We start from the raw sequence: 16,732 nt of genomic DNA, 5'->3' as shown, positions 1-16,732 counted from the left end.
TTCTCCTTCAGGGTAGATTTGCTGTTTGTTGTATTTTCTACCTACTTTTAATGTAAAACCCTAATTGTAAGTGACAGGTTCATAGGTTAAGGGAGTTTGGGGAACTTTCGTTATGGCAAGTAAAATCCTAATAATCTTATTGGCATTTCAGTGGGCTGATTTTATTATGTTTTCCCCCGTAGGAAAAAGATGACCACTTCGAATCTGTTCAGCTGAAGTCCTCAAGATGCCCCAATATATGAAGAGACAGTGCTTCTGCTTTCAGACTGATGAGTAAGGACACCTAATCTTTCAGGACCCGTCTTAGGACTTGTCCTGACAACTATCATGTCTGTGATGTCACAGAAGGGCTGTGCCACAGAGAGGAGGAGGCAGACATGTTGATTGCCTTATAAACCGTCACATACTTTGTCAAACTACAGAAGACATGTTTTGGGTCTCACTGAAGATGAAGCTTAACTCAGGAAGAGATTTAGCTGTATATACACGTAACTGAAATCCAAGTTTAAGCCCACCAATGTACTGCTGATGCATGCCATATAATTACTGGGTAACTTTAATTCTTTATAATGTCTACATAAAAAAATATGTGTTGGAAGGCAGACATAAGCATATGTCTTGTGTTCCCATGTATGTCTTGGTCTTGTAATTTGGGAAAGATTTGAAAAAAAAACTTTTATGTTATAATTATTTTCCCTTTATTTCTCCAAGACTTGAAAACATCTTTTCTATTAAAATGATGAACTATGAAAGACAATAAATTTTCATAAGATATTTTCTCTTGACTTCAAAAATCTAGGATATCAGTAATATTTTGTGAAGAATTTTACCTGGGTTATCAAAGCTGATTGTCATTTTCAGAATTCCACTTTGGATGAACTAATATGAAGAATTTAACTAATTGCATGAAGGAATCTTAAGGGAGAGGTAATAAAAAATCCAAAGAGAAACCTCAACATGTCATTAATTCAAGCAGTCTGGCATGATCAGGAGTTAGAGGGCTGAAAGCAGTTTGAGTGTTGCTGAGTAATAAAGCAGTGGAATACCTTGTTTATCAGAGCCTGCACAGACAGAAGGAAGAGGAGGATGGCGTGTCTCCAGGACAGATAATTGTGCTTGATTGGGTAGCTCAAAGTGTCCACAGATGTCAAGGGGCTTCTTCTTCACAGAAGGCGGACCCCAGAACTTTGGTGTTTTTTTTTTTTTTATTTTTCCTTTGCTACAAGACTTTGAAAAGTATGAATTACTTGGAAGATTTTATTTTTAAGCCAATAAGGAAGAAATTCAATATTCTAAAACTGCATATCTTTGTATTCGTAGTAAGAATCTTCTTAGCAGTTATGAAGTGCGTATTGTTCCTGTTCAAAAGCAACCTAGAAAGTCGTGGTATTCCTTATGATGGATTATGAGTATTAGTGTGACTTGGATATTATTTTTGGAAGAAAGTTGAAGGTGAATTTGATCAATTTTGTGTAAACTTTTAGCACTGGGAAAGAGGAGGGTATCTTACCCATTGCTGGTCTAAGATGTTCTACTTTATTTCCAGTAAGCCATACTCTTTACAGATTTTCATCCAAAAATTTAAAAAGATTTTCAATTGGATGAAGGAGGCAAAGCCCATGGGTAAGGTTTTAACTATGTTTTTGCCCGAGGTGTTTCAGTGACTTGTAATGTTTGATTCCATGGGTAATGTAGTCTTATTTTTGTGATAAACGAGACAAAATGAATAAATGAATAATTGTGCATATTGGTCAGTGGGTAAAACACTAGACCTTTTTGCCATCACTAAAAGAATGGTGCGTGTGTGTTATGTGTGTGTACTATTAAATATAGAAGTAGATGATGTTGTATTGTTTGTCTACTATTGAGGAGAATGTTATTTAGCATATTTCTTGTGTTTAATTTCTTGGATATTCTTCTGGATAAGAAATTATTTGACTCTGCTCATTTTTGTCCCACTATCGGAATATTGACATTTTTTCCCTCTCATAATCGAAATTTAATCCTAAGAGTGGAAATACACTTGAAATGTCTTTCAAAGGAAACCGGAGAAAATGTACAAACTGGATGGAGTCAGAGCACTCCGTCACCGTCACCCGCCCCATCTTCCGCTGTGCCAACATGCGTGTTTCAAGCCATAGGGATAATAACATGCATGTTCCAAGCCATGGAGATAATTGGGATTTGCTCCCAGGTAGTTCTTTCTTTGCTTGTCACTGGACTAAAATCACTGACATGTCGAAAATGCCTTAAATTTTAATGAACTCTCTGAAAGTGCAGTTGCTATAGAAGAAGTTATTTATTTTATTTCTATCTTTAGATATTAAACAGATTTTTGTCAGCTCAGTTCCACTTTTGGATTCTCCTGGCTTGTCATATTATTCTAAGAACTGAAGAACGATGACAGAGAGAATATTATTGGGGGGATATATAGACCAATTTTAGCGCTACAATTCTGCTTAGTTTTATGTATGGCCTTTGATAAACCCAGTGAAATGTTGAAAGGTATAAGCAAATTATTATGTTTCTATGACTTTCAGTTGGCATGTGCTTCCCCATTACTACCAGTGCTAGAAACATACACGATTTGTTTTTTTTTTTTTCTAAAAGGCATACTTTGGAGTCTCACATACTTAAGTACTTAAGTATTAAGTCAACTGTTGCCTATAACATCTCTGAGCACTGTGTCAAGACATTTTAAAGTCAATTTCCCACTGGATGAGAACATGTCTTCTATGAATAAGTTATATTATGCCATTTAACAATGTAGAACAATTTGATATATATTCACTTGCTTTAAAAGACTGAATTTTATTATTATTGACCTTTCCTCTCTTTGGTTACTAATAATCACATCCTTCTTAGGATTAAAAACATTTCATAGTACTTTTGTGTAGACTTTTGTCTTTATTATACCCCCAAAAGGATGGTTTCAGTTACCATGGAACAATTACTCGAGTCCAGTGATTCGCCATCTGGGTTCTCAGGTGGTGGATAGCAGTCGGTTTGGCTTCTTTAAGTTCCTTCTGGCCAGTGGCATTTGATGTCTTTTGGTCACAGTGTCTCCTATGGCTCAGGGTCATTCCTAATGAGAGGCTAATGTGTTTCTATTTTCCCCCATGAAAGCCAGTTGCTTGGTTAGTATGGGAGGTGCTGCTCGTTTTATGTTCTCCTATTGATAAGTAGGAGATACCTTCTGAGGATGGGATGCTGGCATACAAAATAGCATGGATTCTTGAGACCGGGTGCTGGGGAGGCTTCCCTGCTGTATTTATGGCATGTGTCCAAGTACCTTAATGCTCACCCATTTACTAGGTCCTGTTTTAATAGAAAACTAAAAATTGTATTTGGTTTTCCTTTAATGATTGTTGGTTCAGCAAACCCCTCCAGTTTCTTTGAATGAAGTATCTATTAAGACCTTGGCTGGCTGAATTTTTCTTTATTTTAATAAGTTGTGGAAGGAGGCTCCTTTGAAAATACCTTCTGAGTTTTGATGAAATTGGAGTATATTGGGTACTATTTCCTTTAGGTCAATTAATTGATTTCAAAATTCTACTGACTGCATTTCAAATAATGGAGTGAACCAGTAATAATTATGTAAATCCAAGCTTTCTGCTGTTGTGGAGCAGGGTGGGTAATTGCCTCACCCTTGGGTGTGCACCTTTGCCCCAGGCGTCTACTTCAAATCTGCCTCTGTGGCTTTTTTCAGCCCTGCCCCCACAGCCTTTATTTATTTATTTATTTTTATTTATTTATTTATTGGACAATCTATGGAATTTAAAACAATCAGGATGGGCCTGTGGATAGAGCAAGGACTAGCTGAGAGAACACGTGGATTCGAGGCTTGTAAAGACAGAGATTACCTGTCTCAGCCATTCTTCACATCTGCCCTCCGAGTTGTCCAGGAACCAGCTTGCCTAGCAGTTTTAAGATAGGAACGACTTTTCCACCACTGTGCTAAACTCGGGTGGGCAGGACAATCTATTAATATTTAAGCTAGGGAGGATGCCGAGTGCAGTAACTTTAGAAACACAGGACAAGCTAGCAGATAGCTAGCTTCTATTTTTTTTTTTTTTTTATGAATAGAACCTATTTTTCAGCTTGGAATTCTTAAATTTTGAAAAGTTTTGCAGAGATGGATCAATCAGCTTTACATTCTGGAAGGATAAAATGTTGTTACTAATATAGAAAAATAAAAGCTTCCAAACCTGTTTTTTTTAATAAGATGGCTTGCATAGAAAAGATCTTATAGCATCTGTTTTTCATACATGTGTCGGATGCTTATAAAAATTATTTCTAGGGCTCATATGGTAGATGGTGTACTTTCTAATTAGAGACAAGACTTGTAGGAAGGATGGAGAAAATGACAAGAGCTTCCTGTTAATGCATTTTCTGTGTTCTGACAGGGCGTACAATATAGTGGGTATGGCTCAAAACCCAGCCTCAAAACCAGTTTCCTCACGATTCAGACACCACCGTGATGGTCTTGCTCTAAGATCCACCGATCCACCATCGGCGTGATTGTTAGAGGCATCAGCCGGGCCTCTGAACAGCCCAGCTGATCTTGCCTGTCTCGGACTGTCATAGTCTATCAGCAGATAGAGCTCATTCACTCTCATCAGCCTTGCTCAGCCGTCATCTCCAGCAGATGGGGCTTTTGAGCGTGCTCTTCGGGGTCTTCTGTTAACTGCAGTCAGATCGGAACTTAATTTTGTTATTTAGTGTCTTTAGATCTGTTACTCACCTAGCCTAGGTCACTCCCAGATTTCAGGTACCCATGTTAGTGAGAATTCAGGGAGTGGTGGGTACTATTCTTTTAAGCATCTGGTGGGTTGTAGCTGGATTCCATTCAAACGCATGCAGGAGAGAAGATTGTCTAGCTTCTTATTTCCTTCAAGGCCGATCCTTTGGGCCTTTATGCCACTGTTCACTATTTGTAGATAGATTAAAATTAGTATTATGTGTTACTATTTCAAATACTGCTTCTCATATATTTAATTCTCCTTCTCAGTCATTCCTGACCACAAGTCCTGCTTTTAAAATGCTTTCGCATGCACTCAAAGCAAATACTTTAGCAGCTGAGTTATATCCCCAGCTCTGGTGTGTGCTTTACGATTAAAGGGACTAGATAGACTGGATCTCATTGATCTTTCTGCTGTGGGCTAAATAGTGCTTTCAGAAATATGTTCACGCCCTAGCCCCCGAACCCTGAGAATGCGATTTTATTTTAAGAAAAACCAAAATGACTACCATCAACAACACCTTCACTAACACCAAAACCAAAACTAAACGAATGGCCTCTGTAGATACAGTATCCTGGGTTATCTTGGTGGCTCAATAATCTAATGACACATGACATTTTAAGACAATGGACAAGACAGACACAGTGGTGAAGATGGTACGAACACTGAACAGAGTTTGAAATGACATGTCCATAAGCCAAGGAAGTAGGTGCTAGAAAGAGAATGGAATGAATTCTTTCTTTAATTCTACAAGGCAGCCTGGTCCTGTTACTCCTTAATTGTGACAGAATAACTTTTTGTTGTTTTAAGCCACATAGTTTATAGCATTTTGTTCCCCATTATCACAAGAAACAAATGTACTTTCTGCCCTTGTTACATGACACAGGTTCTACAGATAGACGTGTTCTCAATATTTTTTCCAACATTAGTAAAACATTTGCAAATAAAAGTTTGATAGAAACAGGGCAGTATTTACTAAAGTTTTACCCTTACTGTTCATGCCTTATTTTAGGTTAGTAAAATATTTAAATTTAATGGCAAGTCCATGTGCTGGATCATCATTCATAGGACTCGAGAGAGCAATGGAAAGTAAGATCTCCAGAGTTCTACTTCCCCATTCATCTATAAAGGGCAAGAGTGATTTCCCAATGGAGTTACTAGAGGTTTTCTGGTTTCTTTTCTAGTCATAATGGTTGGTTTTGAACGTCAGATCCACCAGACTTTTCCTGATAGGTCACAGCCCTCTACTCAGGATGTATGAGAGACTTTGCCTCATTCGGCAGTATTCGCCTATTATATAGTCATAGCTTTAAAAAGATGTTATGTATATCACCATATTCTTATATTACTATATTCACGGTGTCACCCTTTGCCAATTTCTGATCACTGTCATCTGTAGGAAAGTAGAATTCCACTCACAGCCCTGTAGCAGGGCCACAGCTTGATTCCAATGTGACTGTGGAGAAAGCACAGTTAGACAATTACTTCCAGCATTAACAAGAGAAGGTGACTTGAAATCTACATATTCAAATTACCTTGAGTGAGCCAAAAAGACAAACCTTTATCCACCATACTTGAAAACCTGGAAGGTTTTTATTCTGGTTATCTTTACATTAATACAGATGCTTTTTATTTTGTACTGAGAAAAACAATCTGTTACACATAATGTAACTTTAATATACAACGTAGAAACTCACCCTAAATTAGTTACAAGAACCTACAAAAGACGTCATAGGAAAAAGGTTACCTAATATTGCCACTGTGTAGGGTTTTTTTTGTTTGTTTTGTTTTAGTAGACTGACCCTGTCGGACCCTTCACCAATGCTCAGCTCTGTAAACAATGGTTATTTCCATGTTCGGGGAGGGCGTGTTATTAAGGGCACTAAAATCAGCCTAGGAAGTCGTAGCACATCACTAGATACTGAACAGTCCTCAAAAATAATTTATTGTACTGTTTCTAAAAAAAAAAAAAAAGGTGCCAGGGTTGTTCTTTTGCTCTGTCCCCGTGTTCTGCGGCAGCACGTGAGCGCTTGGGCTAACGGCCTAAGAACGTACGAACTGAAGTGCATATCACGTTCACAGAGATGAGGTGGTGGAGTCGAGAACTTCCCTTCCGTTGCACACCGTTGGCACGTACGTGCTTGCGGAGGCTGGAAAACAAAGTGGCGCAGAGGCTGAGTTGAGCAGGACACTCGGTTGAGGCCATCAATACTCCCAGACACTGAGCTAAGATTAATTGAAACCCATTTTAACAAGGCTTTGGAAAATGCGTACTGACTTACGGTAAAGAGTAGACAAGCTTTCTAAATATCTTCTGCTCATTAGTTTATATCCTAAAATGTGCCTCCCCATGTCACACGTCTTGGAAAGGGGATCTTTAAGCATCATCTTTGCTGAAAGAAATCTCTCATGGATTGAAAATTAGATTTAACAATCTCTAAAATGATTCAAATATACTGAATGAACCAAAGGACCCTATAATTTTCTTACGGATGATTAAATTATTTCTTCTATTCAATAACTGTAATTCATTTTGATCTTTGATCAGGAATGACTATCCTTTGGTCCCAGGGGTCTTGTGTGAACTCTACTGACTTAGAAATCTAGTGTGATTTCACTGTTGTTGTTGCACAGACTGTGAGGACACGGGCAAGAGTGAGTGCTGAGAGCTTTGGCTCCTTAACAATGAAGGCATCAAATGAAGGCATTCTAAAGAAAGTACCATCCTTAATGACAATGGTGGTCTCAGTGCCATGGTGCCTGTATAACATAGCAGTGTACAGTCACTCTTTATAACGGTTTACTCAGACACAGTTTCTACCTATTACTATCTCGTTTTTATGTGAAGTTTGTTCACAGAGGATTTATTTATTTTACACCTGATATCTTTTCATTGAATGAGAACATAAGCAGGAAACTCATTCTTCATTGGGATGAAACCATATGGTCAAGATGGTGAAAGTGAACTTAAACCATCTTTTAGGTCTCTCCATCTATCCTAACATATATTCTTGCCACAGGAACTGCATCACCAGAACACAGTCTGGTTACAATTGACAAACTGTCTTCCTATTCCTTAAAGACATGAACTAATTTCATTCCAAAGTGTTCATGTCTGATAACAGATACTATTGACCCATAAATTACTTTTTGTATAGTAACTTCTCTGCACACAAAGGAGTTAACTAATTGTGAGACTGTAGCTTATGCAGCATTCTAAGGAAGCGACCACCATATTTAGGGCATTGGCATCTTGTAGCAGGTCTACCACTAGCCAACCTGAAGCTTTTCCATTTTGTAATTTGAGTAGGCATGTGAGAACATCTTGGAAGTCTGTGGACTGAAATGACTGGAGTCACGTGACAAGTAGACTTTGAAAGATTTTTTTAACCTTTTAACATAAATGGACCATATTAAATATTTCTTTGTAGCCTCAACTAACTTCAAACTCATGATCCCCCTGCCTCTATCTGTTCATAATTTGTCTACTGGCATATGTTACCACACTGAATTTTCTTTCCCAAATGACTATAATCTTTGAGGGAAGGGATGGCATGTGACAAATTTCCTAAAATTTCTGCTGTGGAGATAGTAATAACATAGTATATACCTGGCAAAATTTGATGGAAAGTAGTTATGATGATGATTCCAAAATGTGAGACCGTTAGTAGTTTAATTATTCTCTATTTTCTTATGCTTTGTGAAATCCTAGAATCAGTAAAAGTTGGTAAAGTAAACGAACAAGGTAAATGAAGCCATAAACACAGAACACTGGGAGCAGAGGGACCATGCTGCGCCACTCAGTCTGCGCTCTTTCTCAGAGCCCTGTATCCTGCTGTTTGCTTGACGCTGTAATGGGAATATGTAGTCGCCATTTCAAACTGGTGTCCAAAGAACTCTTGATTTTGTATAGCTTTTCCCCACTTAGTCTTCCTTTCCTCAGTAAACGGTTTTGCCTTCTGACCCAAACAAGAAGTCTAAAATTCGTGCTTAATTTTTTTTTCCTGTTTTCCCCATGGCAACCCTCTCACCAGCTGCAGTTAGCTTTAGCTGTACATCCAGCTATGGCCCCCTGGGCGTGTCTGACCCTGGGCAAGCCACCATTAATCATCTGCATGCGGAGATTCACAGGAGAGGTAGATACTACGTACATCTCTTCTGGTCGTATGTTTCCTACACAGCAGCAAGACTACGGTCAGCTCTCCACATCTGTGCTTCTGCATTTACAGACTCAACCAACCAAAGATCGAAAACATTCAGGAAAAAAATACACTGATCATATTCAGAAGTTTTCTGCTAGCCCACAAATAATGCAATATAATGACTATGTATAGCAGTCCCACTATGTTAGCTATGATAAGAAATCTAGACATAATCGGAAGCTTATTGGAGATGTGCATAGGTTATTTTGAAAGTTTGACCACTCATGGAGGAGGATGTTCTGAAGCTGGTCCCTGGATACTGAGGGGCAGCTGAATTTTGAAATATGAGCCACCTACTTAGACACTAACAGTGGTATCCCCCTTGTGTTTTAACTTGGGTTTAGAAATCTCAGTTAATGGGACTATGCCTTTCGATCTGTTTTTTTACACTTCCTGCATATTCCTGCCCCCCCCCCCCTTTGCTTTGTTCTCCAAATAGTAATGATGTTTCTCAACTTTGTGCCTTTGCCATAGCTGTGGCTACTACCAGGAGCATCTCTCTGCTCATCACAGGCCTCATTCATGTCACCCACAGCTGGAATGTGACCCCTTAAAAAGATGGTCCTCAGTCAGCCCAGTCTCAGTAACTCTCTGTCATGTCACCCATAGCTGGAATGTGACCCCTTAAAAAGATGGTCCTCAGTCAGCCCAGTCTCAGTAACTCTGTCATGTCACCCACAGCTGGAATGGGACCCCTTAAAAAGATGGTCCTCAGTCAGCCCAGTCTCAGTAACTCTCTGTCATGTCACCCACAGCTGGAATGGGACCCCTTAAAATGATGGTCCTCAGTCAGCCCAGTCTCAGTAACTCTCCGTCATATCACCCACAGCTGGAATGGGACCCCTTTTAAGATGGTCCTCAGTCAGCTCAGTCTCAGTAACTCTCTGTCATATCACCCAGTTTGAAAATTCTGGCCTACACAGTTGATGCTTGCAGACTCCTCCTCCTCTCCCTCTTCTTCACTATTGATCAGAAAATAAGCAGCTCTACTTATTTGTTTCATTATGAATCTCCAGTGTATTTCATGAATAGACTTCCCGTAAATGTTTCCCGGGAGAGTCCATAAACGTTTATGTTTCTAAGAGTGAGATCAGTGGAAGTCTTAAGGAGGAAGACCTTACACCTACGAGGTCTGTAATAGCCTCATTAGGACAGGTGGACTTTTCTGCGCCTCGGTCACACTGGGGCAACAACTACCCTTGCACAGAGAACTGGTTCAAGGTGAGAGCTCCTAACAACAGGTGTTCTGCCTTTGGCATTTTGACTAATTCCTTTATCTTTCCTAGGATCAGGTTTTTATTATTTCTTTGCAGGCTTTTCCTTTTCAGAGACTGCAGAGGAATGATCATATATAGTGAGAATAAGTAGGGATAACAAAGTCTGACAGGCAGATACCTCTGTCTACCAGGGACTAGTCTCAGGCCCCCTCTATGCTCTCCTTGAGGCCAGTTCTTACAGCTGTTCTCATGTTCCCAGTCTGCTGTGGAACGGCACAGACCTCTGTTCTTTGAAGGACTCTCTCATGTCTCTCTGCTTTCCAACTTCTTATCATTTGGGTGCATTTGACTAAGCAGGAGATACAATGGCTGCATGGAGAGCTGGCTGCATAGTTTCACTACTCTCGATCCCATGGCCATCACTACAGACGTTCACAGAGAACTCTGAGTCCTGATATTAAAGGAGGCACCCTTTGCCGGAATACAAACTCTAAATCTCCTTACAAAGTAACTGCAACTCGGTGGCCTGTGAGACTCTTTCTGCAGGAACGTCCCCCACACCCTTTATAGTGTGTTGAAGGGATCTTCACTTTGTAAACTTCTGCTTTCCTTTCACTGTTTCTCTGCGGCTTTGGCCATTGCATTTGATTATGTAAAAAAATTCTCCTTTGTTTGCATATGCTGCTGAATATAGTAGAAGAAATTATTGTTTGATGAGTTTATCATTTCAATTGCTTTGCATTTCATAAATATTTTACATGTACTTCCCATATTAACCCATCTGTTATTCCCCAAGATAGTAAAATATGCAGATAATCAAAATGCTGTCATTGTGTGTATGTGTGTGCTTGTATATGCGTGTGTGTGCACATGCATATGTGTGTGTGCACGCGCACTTGTGTTCTTGTGATGAGTCTTTGCCGTTATTCTGATGAACTTCTTGTGAGATTTTTAATGCTGTAAGATTGGCTCATTTTCTTCAGCGAGCCTAAGCAGACTTCTGTAATCATTCTGTCTGCAAGAAACAATAATCATGCAGGCTTCTTTTAGGTTTTCTGGGGACGTGGGACAAACAGCAGCTGCTGTCTGCTCTAGGCTAAAATGGGACTTTTGCAACTCAAAGTGAAAACTGAAAATAGTTGGAAGAGACCTTGTAGGTTTCATTATTGATCACAAAAGGACAATTTGCACCTTAGAAAAGACACATTTGACTTCACAGACACGATTAAACATGGATCAGTGCATCCATGCGGCTGCCATGGCACCCTGTGTGGAATTCAGTTCTTCCCACTGCTCACACACGTTCTGCCCAGGCTTGGGAGGAAATTATGACTTTTTTCACATAATGTAACTGGGCTCTTGATCAATTAAACATACTTATTTAATAGATTTTTCTGCATGCCAAGCCTGTTAGTCAACTGAGAATTAATGCCTTACCAAGCTCTGCAGCACATTGGACTTGGAGAAAAATAAACATCTCATCAGAGCAAACATTTCTGTTTGCTCCCATCCATTCAGTTGTCTTGTTGGTGGTGACCTCAACTAATTTTCCCCAGGATATCTGATTATTTATGTATTTTTAAAATAGTCATGGGATGTAGTTTCTACTGGCTGTATGCCTCTTTGTACTTTTTTGTCATTAAATCTGTAATCTCGCTTATTCTCTCAATTTTGCTCACCCTTTTTCAGAAGAAGTTCCTTTGGTGAGCAAGCTGTGCTGCTGGACACTAGTGCTGCAGTCTTGCTATTAGTGAAGTTTCAAGAGGAAGGCAGAATATTCATTGCTAAGACATTGGGGGTAATTCTAGACTGAATTCTCAGGAAGTATCTACTTTTACTAATTCAAATAGTGATATGAAATCTATTAATACAGAACAAGGTAAAAATTAAAGATATTATTTTTCAGGTGAGATTTATAATCCAACAAACGCTAAGACTTCTTCATTCTGAGAGATGAGTCATGAAGAGGAGATAGATCAGATGTGATTTGTTATTCGTGATACAATTTAAATTCCCGTCTGAGCAGAGATCTCACTTTCATCTACCTTACTCTACTGTTACCTCCTGATGTTTTCAGTCATATCCCTCTACTGTTTCCCCTTCAGAATTATGAAAGCATATGTTTAGTAAACATCAGGCAAACAAAGGGCTCCTTAACTCTGTACTTACTCCCCCCCCCCCATTAATTCTGCACTCTTCTTATTCACCTTTGAGCTGCCCAGCACTTTTTTCTTTCTTTCCTATCAAAATGTGCATTAAAACTCATTCAAGGATCAGACATTCACTCACCGTGGGAATCTATTAGCATGGGGTATGTGCTACTATGCCAAGGGATTAGAATCTGAAGCTGCAACTATCAGACTCTAAAACACTATGCCAGACTCATGTTCTTTTCTCAGGTGGAGCTAGTCTTGTTAACATCACATTCAAATTATATACAGCCTCTCCATGCTTCATTTGTTTCCATGTCTATCAGTCTGGTCTGAGCCACCCGCATCTGGACAACACAGTGGTCTCATTTCATGCTATATGGAAACACAGTATCCCTACTTCGGAACACTCCTGATAGTTTTATTTAAGGTGAATTAGAGGTAGTGAAGATAAGCTAGTAAAACAAATTGGTTTTTTGTTGTTGTTCTTGTTGCTTTAAGGTACTGAGCATCTAAAACAAATTATAGACAATGGTCGATGACAAACCACAGTTTTAAAGTTAGCATATTCACATAATTCTGAACATGTCAGTGTTCCTAAAGACGTCTGATACCTCTGGGGTCACATGAACTTGTTTGCCTGGAGTCAACTCTAATAAAATACTGAACGCTTTGGTTCAGGGACTTTTTCTGTGCCGCTTCCTGTCCAAAGGTACAACAGAGAAAGGAGGGGGATGTGGGGTAATTTAATTCAAAATACCTGCTTGATATTAAAGAACCACTTACTGAGAGAAAGCATGCCTTTGACATAAACATCCAGACACTCTAACAATATTCCTTTATTTGTCCCCCATCAAATTATATTTTCTGGAATATCATGCCTTGTCTGTGTGCACTGTGGTGCTATGGACACCTAGTCTATAACGAACGTGACATAAGGTGTTGGACCTCTGTACATGGGCTTTGGAGAGGGGATTTGTGACCAGGGCATCAGAGTAAGATGCTGCTGAGTGTGGAGCTGAAAGAAAAGCTTTTAAGTCATTCATTTCTCTGGTGCTAAGATTGTCATTATCAAATAGGTTGTCCCCCCTTAACTGAGCCACGGTAGAAAACCCAGAGAGGCCAGGCATCTTTAGAGAGTTTGATTCCTGACGTTATTTGCCCAGTTGGTTTAAAGCACCTATGAGATGGGAAGGGCCCTGGCTTTCTCACCTGGAAACGTTTTTAGAATAAATGATCCTTAGCAACCTTTTCAGTTCCAGTCTCTGTGGTCATTTTTTGGTATGGGAGAATTGTCTGTATTCTGTCAATCATGTTATAAATAAACGCTGATTGGCCAGGCAGGAAGTAAAGGTGGGAAAACTAGACAGGAAGTAGAAATGATGTAATGAGAACAGGAGAATTCTGGGAAGGAGGAAGTTGATTCCTCCCGCTCCTGCCCAGACCACCGAAGCAGCAGGATGTGATCTGCCCCACTGAAAAAAAGGTACTGAGCCACATGGCTAACACAGATCAGAAAAATGGGTTAACCAAGATGTGAGAGTTAGCCAGTAAGAGGCTAGAGCTAATGGGCCAATCAGCTTATAATTTATGGAGACCTATGTGTGATTTTCTTTGGGGCTAAAAAGTTGTGGGGTACCAGGCGGGACAAAAACCCCAACAAGCAGGCCTGGCTCCCCATGTTACAATTTTTCTTCTAGGATGTTGTAAAGAGATCAGGGGTTAGAAAAGAACAGTTACAAGGCTAATACGGTGACGTCATTAAACAGAAGGAGGAAGCGCTGCAAGTCTCTAGCATGTGTAGGTTTGCTTATGACCACGGCAGACCGTCCTTCCATCCTCACTGAAGGAGGGTGTGCCAAGCTGGAATGAACGTCTCAGACTGCTGTGGACTTTTCAAGGGGGAAAACAGATTGGCATCCATTTGAATTGATTTGAATTGGATGAATTTTGTGTATTTTGCCTGCAAGAAGATGGCTTCACTTTCTGACTGCTCTAGGCTCCTCATGCATTCTCCACTGATTCATATTTACAAGATGCTTCTGCCTGGGGTGAGGATGCTATCAGTTCAGTGTTTGTTACCAATAACTTGCTGATTTGTCTGGCCAGGCTGTTGCATCACATCAACAAGACTTTTTGAATCTACAACATATGCCCACACTACCATTATTTTTCTAGAGTTGCAATGTAGACAAGAGATGTGGGCATTATATGATATATTTAAACTTATAGCATTGCCTTCAGATCTCAACAATGGATTGTACTCTATTCACTAGAGTACTGTCAAAGGTTTAACCATTAGTAAACACAAAATTTTGTTCTCATATGCTTTGCTTCCTCTTGCTGCAGCTCTGTAGAAATTTAGGCAATGCCTCTAGAAGACCATTCACTTGATCTTTTTGTATTATTTATTTTGCTTTGTAACATAAAAATATTTTGCATTAAAGACTAGTTTCTGTTAAGGGAGCAGTTCCCACATTAGCACAAAGACAGGTGACTTTCTGAGTAAAATTTGGACAGAGAATATTAATCTGCATCTGGGTAGAGTTCCTCTAAGACTCAGATCTGGGCGTCATTATTTAGTAGACGTCTCTTGACTGAGTGTAACAATAATGACATTCATACATGTAAATGATCACTTTGAGAAAGACAAATATACATGCCCAGGGGACCGAGTCTGAGTACTTAATAGCTGTGTAAGACCATAGGGCACACTTCATTTCTCACATCTATGCTGATGCCTGCTGATCCTAAACCATTTTAATGCTTGCAGTCCGGCCTCTATAGCTCCCGAGGGCTTTGAGCTGCATAAACTCCCAAATGCGTCTAGCATGTCTCCTTTAACCTTATGCAGTGCCTCTTACATCCCCAGCATATTGTCTCCATTTTCTGTCTTTGGGGACTAGCTCTAAGAATCTCCTTTGCTTCTAAGCAGAGCAAAATAAAGAAGGACATCTTTCCTTTTTAATCTTGCCATGTAGGATGTTTGTTTATATGACTGGGTGTAGGAGCCACATTGTAAGGATGAGTTTAGGATGTTGAGATCTCTAAGTTATACTTTCCTTGGGAGGGGCAGTCTTTATGAGTGGCCAGCTGATTCTGTTCTCAAAATGACTTCCTTGGAGAGTTCCAGAGGGAGGCAGGGAATCAGTTGTGTATGCTTGTGGCCAGTGGTATCCTAGAAAACAGTTGCACAGGGATGTGGCCAATGGCATCATGAAGCAAAGCATGGGGGATTGCCACTCTCTGAACCCAGGGTCTGCCTCCACTCTGAAGGTCATGAAGTGAGTGTGCCCTGCACTGTCTAATAGGAAACGTAGCCAGCAAGTTTGCTTACCGTTGCATTCTCAGAAGCTTCCCCCTGGATTACCTCCACTGAAAAACTACGTTTTCTGTCGCAAACCAGATTTTGCCTTTGCCCCAGTTCATAGGAATCAGAATATTTGTGGGTGGAGCCAGGAAATCTCTACTTCAAATTGGTTATTTATATACAAAAAATTTGGGAGCCATTAGCCAGTGGGTATAATTAACGGAGAAGAGTTAAGCTTATTTTTATTCTGATTTCCACTGTATATAATTAAGCAGATACAAAGTAAGTGTTCTTTCACACAGCAATATCCAGAATATGCTGAGCGGTGGTGGCTGTACCCTTTAATCCCAGCTCTCAAGAGGCAGAGGTAGGTGGGTCTCTGTGAGCTCAAGGTCAGCCTGCTCTTCAAGATCTAGTTACAAGACAGGCTCCAAAGTCACAGAGAAACCCTTCCTCAAAAAGCAAAACAAAACAAAACAATATTCAAAAATATTTCATGGTGGTCATGTTACCCCAAATCTCTTTTGCCATGCCCCTTCTTCATTCTGACTTCTGAGTTTAGTCATACTTTTCAGTTTCCTGTTATTAATGGCCTTAGCTTCTGCGAAGAGGCTGACCAAAGCTCCCAAGTGACATGCTGCATCTGCCACTGTCTTGCCAAAGAACAAAGCAGGAAATAATGCCGCTGAACCATGAAGTGGCAGGAATCCCTGGAAAGAGTGCAGCCCTGAGTTCATCTAGGATTTGGAGAGTCCAGCATGATTAAAGAGACCACGTCAGAATCCCTGAGAGCTGGTTTAGGCCCTCCCCTTGAATATGGGCAGGCTGGTCCTGTCCTCGAGTAGATTCAGTACAGGACATCCTGTGTGGGTTTCCCAGCTGCCAGGTTTTGCCTGAACTTTACCCAGCATGCTCTCTGGAAGCCCCCACGGAGAGGCTTCCCACCAGGGTGCTAAGCTTGGGTGTGAGATTGGGATGCTTCCTCCAGATCAGCTTGGCCTCGGCAGGAACATCACTGGAGGAAGCCAAGTAAAGCAATAGGAAGCAGATGAACTGCCCACCCAAGGTCTGGCTGAACTCCTGATTTACAAAACCATAGGAGGTGATAAGA

At 40.2% G+C, this 16,732-nt stretch overlaps 2 protein-coding genes across 2 annotated transcripts in view; one reads left to right on the top strand and one right to left on the bottom strand.

The window, feature by feature from the left end:
- Elapor2 (endosome-lysosome associated apoptosis and autophagy regulator family member 2) overlaps positions 1-2,433 on the top strand; it is a 168,518-nt gene extending 166,085 nt beyond the window's left edge. Inside the window, exon 22 of the mRNA XM_057758302.1 lies at positions 183-2,433. Coding sequence (XP_057614285.1) covers positions 183-242 — 60 coding nt within the window. The 3' untranslated portion in view covers positions 243-2,433. The remainder of the gene's footprint in view (positions 1-182) is intronic.
- A 4,056-nt stretch (positions 2,434-6,489) lies between these two features.
- Positions 6,490-16,732, bottom strand: part of Grm3 (glutamate metabotropic receptor 3) — a 218,454-nt gene continuing 208,211 nt past the window's right edge. Inside the window, exon 6 of the mRNA XM_057758303.1 lies at positions 6,490-6,892. Within this exon, the coding sequence (XP_057614286.1) occupies positions 6,819-6,892 (74 nt within the window). The 3' untranslated portion in view covers positions 6,490-6,818. The remainder of the gene's footprint in view (positions 6,893-16,732) is intronic.

This window comes from Chionomys nivalis, chromosome 26, assembly GCF_950005125.1.
Source record: "Chionomys nivalis chromosome 26, mChiNiv1.1, whole genome shotgun sequence".
Taxonomy (NCBI): Eukaryota; Metazoa; Chordata; class Mammalia; order Rodentia; family Cricetidae; genus Chionomys; species Chionomys nivalis.
This window is presented reverse-complemented; position numbering and strand designations above follow the sequence as displayed.